Source organism: Natrix helvetica (genome assembly GCF_964273705.1).
Source record: "Natrix helvetica genome assembly, chromosome: 1".
Taxonomy (NCBI): domain Eukaryota; kingdom Metazoa; phylum Chordata; class Lepidosauria; order Squamata; family Natricidae; genus Natrix; species Natrix helvetica.
In genome coordinates this window covers 123331261-123336298 of record NC_138548.1, presented here as the reverse complement: position 1 = coordinate 123336298, position 5038 = coordinate 123331261, and the positions used below count along the sequence as shown (strand labels likewise).

At 38.0% G+C, this 5038-nt stretch overlaps 1 protein-coding gene across 1 annotated transcript; it reads right to left on the bottom strand.

The window, feature by feature from the left end:
- Positions 1-3220: 3220 nt before the first annotated feature.
- Positions 3221-4144, bottom strand: LOC309384879 (olfactory receptor 5J3-like; the record flags this gene model as incomplete). The annotated part of the gene is made up of 1 exon (XM_081938723.1): positions 3221-4144. One exon carries the CDS (start codon positions 4142-4144, stop codon positions 3221-3223), a length of 924 nt encoding a protein of 307 aa, XP_081794849.1.
- Between the last annotated feature and the right edge of the window lie 894 nt (positions 4145-5038).

Sequence of the window (5038 nt, the reverse complement as noted above, 5' to 3'; positions counted from 1 at the left end):
ACCAGATTTAAATTGTCTAGATTGTCAAAATAAAGGTGAGGAAGGTAATTTATAAGATGATCCTTCAATCATCTCAAATGAAACTAAATTGGATCTTTGCTTCAGTTTAGGGTTTTCATAGGAAAGGCAAGCATGCATGAAACAAGCAACTATATGTCAGCAGGGACATCAGCTAAAATAGCTTTCCTTGCGTATAATACACATAAATATTATAATAATATAAGGTGAAATAATATCAGACACTGAGCAATGTTCAGATGATAGCTAATGCCATTTCACCCACATTCTTAATATTTCCTCTTCATGTAGCTACTAGTCCTAAGTATCCATGTATAACATTCCTGCTTCAGCTACTATAATTATGCAAAAAAAAAAAAGAGGATTATTACCACAGATACAATCTTGCTCACATTTGTTTTCTGACGTTTAGTAGCACACTAAATAAAAACTTGATGAGACTGAGCCCAACTTTTAAAATATAGATCTGGTGACAGAATGATGCTTCATACTGATTGCCATCAGTGCCACAATCAGTGCTCCATTCTGAAAAGATGCCTGGTTCTCCACTGTTTCTCTATCAGGTTTTATGAAAGAACTCTTCTCCACTTGTTAATGACATTTTTGACTCGATCACAGAAACAGGGATAAAGTTGGCAGATTCAGCCACTAGAGCATATTAGAGGCTGATGCAGATACATCTGAGCTATCCTCAAAGCTTTATTTACAACAAATCTGTATTCAGTTTTATAAATATTCATAGAGATACTGATTTACTCTTTGGGAATATGTTCCCTTGATAACATAAGTGAGTTCACATTAGGAAAAAAGTAATTTATCTTTAGAAGCATGAAAACTTTTCTTTGTTGGGCAAAATACTACGGTGTATTCCCTTGGCTTCTCCCTGTTAAATGAGTAAAAGAGTAGAGACTCCTCCCGGTATAGCAAATAAGCCCTTTTAGGAAGCAGAATTGTAGATGCTATAAACTAAAGGAACTAGCACCTATTATTTGTTTATTGGAAAGATGGATTCAATACCAAGGTTTTAACAACAAGCATATGACAAGCAAATAACAAACCAAACATCAATGATACAGTGAAACATTAAAATAACAATCTATATCAAGCCAAGACAGCTCTTTCTCAAAAATAGGCTCCAATTTAGCTTTATTGTGACTGGAAACAGAATGCTTTGGAGCATTGCAGAACACGAATGCACCACTTTTCTGCAATCCTCAAAGGGGCTGCATCTTTTCCTGAGACCATAGGGCAGGTGCAGAGAGCAGCCACGCAACCTAGGAAAACCCTCTAGCAACAACTTCTAAGAGATTGTAGAAAAGTGCTGCATTTTGTGCCTGTGCGTGCTCTAAAGCAAGCACTGAAGATTCTGAACAAAAAGGGAGGGTGAGACGCCTTCCTTCATTGCACTTGGCATCTTTTAACTTTAATGTTTTATTCTTATTTCTTTCTTGTGAGATGCCTAGAATCTTTTTGAGAGTCTGATGGTGTACAAATCTAATAATTCTGTGATGACACCATCGAAGAGCACCATTTGCCTATCCCAGGTTGTTGGGAAGCACTTAGTATATGGATAAAATGCCAAATCCAAGCTAAACATCTAGTTGAGTGTGTGATGAAAAAAATGAACTGCAGATCCTTGTAGGTCACATGAAGCACATACAGCATATACTGTACATATAAAGTATATGGGATTGTAATTCTGTATGGCTACTACGCTCGTTTAAAAACCTGTATTTAAAGTGGCAACCAAAAATGTTTTTAAAAGACAGCTTAATAACTTTCCATTTTACTTGCTTCAAAACTGCTCAAAATAGATGTTTGCTTGTTGTTGTCATTATATTTAAAATTCTCAAAAATCAGCGAAACAAAACAAGCCCCAGAAAGTCAGGCTATGAATGACCCTTATCTATTCAACATTTAGTCATGCTGGCCAGATGACCACGGAGACGTCTTCAGACAGTGCTAGCTCTTTGGTTTTGAAACGTCGATGAGCACCGCCCCCTAGAGTCAGGAACAATTAGCATTCATGTGCAAGGGGAACCTTTACCTTTACCTATAATCAATAGTGACAAAATTGGTTTTGTTCATCATCAAAAGTGGAGTTAGTAAATAGGCTTTCTGAAATCATAGCATTATCATTTTGGGAGAGGGTTCATGACCAGCTAAAGGTCTGCACTGGATGGACCAATAAATCATCAAAACTATTGAGTCTCAAGTCATATAGAATTCCTGCTGTCCAGACCTTTGGGGAAATGCTGGTACAGTATATCACCCTGCATGATTTTTCTTGTTCTCAAAATGCTACAATATTGTCTACATTTATGAGGGCATAAGGTGCAATGAAGTAAAATGGTTTTAAGACTGCTTTAAGTAATGGCTTGAGAGACCTGACAAGCAATGTTATTGATGTTAATTTCCTCTGAATCTCCACTGATTTGCAACTTGTATTTCTGCCTAGGAAATTCTGTAATGGTCAATTCCCCCAAATATTTTAAATTACCAACATAGATATACGTGATCTGTTAGGCAGCAGTTCTACAAGGACCGGCTACTTCCTACTACAAGCAAGACTGGAGTTGGCTTGGTTGCCATGACTTCTTTTCTTTTTCTCATTGTACATTTTTTGTTTGGTTTTATCCCCATGTATGACATCACAACTGGGTGAGCTGTATAAATTGATTAAACAAATGACCATAAACAGATTTGTGCGTTCACTTTGCTTGTGTGAAGAATGAAATTCAAGTGTTTCATTTTGACTGCTTTCTTATCTCCATTGTTTCAGAGGATGGATGGGGAATGAAAGAGTCAGTTGCTGGATAGAACTCATAGGAACGAATGTGTATTTTTAATTACTTTAAAATAATTTATTTTTCCCTATTTTGATAGATGAGAAACATCATTATAAATTATAGGGGGTGGATAAAGAAAAGGGGGTGGAAATCACAGGAGGAATTGGCAACCTTTCTTCCTTCTTTGTTATATGTAAACATCATATATGCCTAGTCAGAATCTGCTAGCATAAGGAAAAGGTTTGTAATTGGAATTTTCCACACTGATTGATTTTCAATTTGTTTTTTTAATTAGGAGAATCATATCTGTAGATTGAATACATTAGCACTTTCCTTCCAATTTTGCAATGAGAGTCCCCGCACTCTCATAGAATTACAAAATGATTCTAAAACATCCCAGGGCAGCAAAAACTTTATTCTTTTTGACAATTAATCATTTTCTTCAAGGCATCTTTTACCTCTTTGTTCCTCAAACTGTAGATCACTGGATTCAGCATTGGGACTATCAGAGTGTAGAACAGAGCCGAGATCTTCTCTTGTTGCTGAATGTACACAGAGCTGAGTTGCAAATGGCTTAAACTAACTGGCCCGTAGAACATGGTGACTGCCGTTAGGTGGGAAGCACAGGTGGAAAAAGCTTTGTATCTATTCCCAGAAGAACGCATCTTTATGATACTAGTCAAGATACATAGGTAGGAGATTATAATTATCAGGAGAGTAGAAAGAGCAATTATTCCGGAGAAGGTGACCAATATAAGTTCATTAATGTGGGTATCACTGCATGAAACTTTCAACATAGCTGGGGTGTCACAGAAGAAGTGGTTAATTACACCTGGGGCACAGAACGACACCATAAGCAAGCCAGAAGTGTGGGTGAGGGAATTCACTATTCCCCCTAGGTATGAACCTGCTACCAGCAGGACATAGACCCTTTTGGTCATCATAGTGGTATAGAACAATGGCTTACAAATGGCTACATAGCGGTCATATGCCATTACTGCAAGCAGAAAGCCCTCGGTACTCACAAAGACTACAAAAAAACAATGCTGGGTGATGCATCCAACATATGAAATAGTTTTAAATTGTGCTAGATTCATCAAGAGCCTTGGTGCAAAGATGGAAGAGTAGCAGACATCAACTATAGACAGATTGCTGAGGAAGAAGTACATTGGGGTATGAAGCCGGGGACTGATTCTGATCAATACCACCATCCCCATGTTCCCAGCCAAGGTCAGGAAATAGATCAGGGAAAATATCATGAAGAGGGGGACTTCAAATGCCAGCTTGTCTGTTAGCCCAAGAAGAATGAAGTCAGTTACCATGGTGTAATTGTTCATGATCTGTTAAAGGTGACCACCTCGAACTGCCTCTGCAAACCTACAAAAAGAAAGGCTGTAGTAGATTACATTGGTCATATGCCATTGCTGCAAGCAGAAAGCCCTCCGTACTCACAAAGGCTACAAAGAAAGCAAGTGATCATGGGGGTATCACTTAACTCAACTTTAAGCAGCCAGCTTGGAATAGGCATCCTAGCAAATATATATATATATATATATATGTGTGTGTGTGTGTGTGTGTGTGTGTGTGTGTGTGTGTGTGTGTGTGTGTGTGTGTGTGTTACAGAATTTTCAGAAGATCCTGTTTGTGTGAGAGGTATTTTTCAAACGAAAACGCCTCTCATACCAACAGGTTGAATATGAGTGAAAAATGCTTGGTGGATGGAGAAGACTGCTTATGCAAAAGATCGGATTTTTCCCTTTCTCCTCCTGGAACTCCCATCCCTCAAAACGCCTTTCTAGATATTCAGATGAACCACATATTGTTGATGGTGTATGACACCATCGTAGTAGGAAACAGAAATTAATCAACAACTATGTAGAACAATTTTGCATTATTTCTTATAGTGGCTGCATGCTTGTCCCCATTGCTCCCTTGAAAAACCACACAACTCACAATGTTCTGAATCATTTGAGGAGGTTTTTCAAGAACCACGGACAGCTTCAAGGAGAAGAGACACAGGGAAAAATGCAAGGCATAATTTGCCCTTTGTTCAAATAGCATAGGATACAATTTAGGCAGTTTCCCTAATGGAATTGGCAATTTTTCTAAAGGATTGTTCCCATACATGCATGGGCAGGTTTTTTTTTGGGGGGGGGGAATGAAAATCACTTGAAAAATTTAGCTGCAGTTGCTTTTAGCATTATGGGTACATCAAGTTAAGACATAGTACA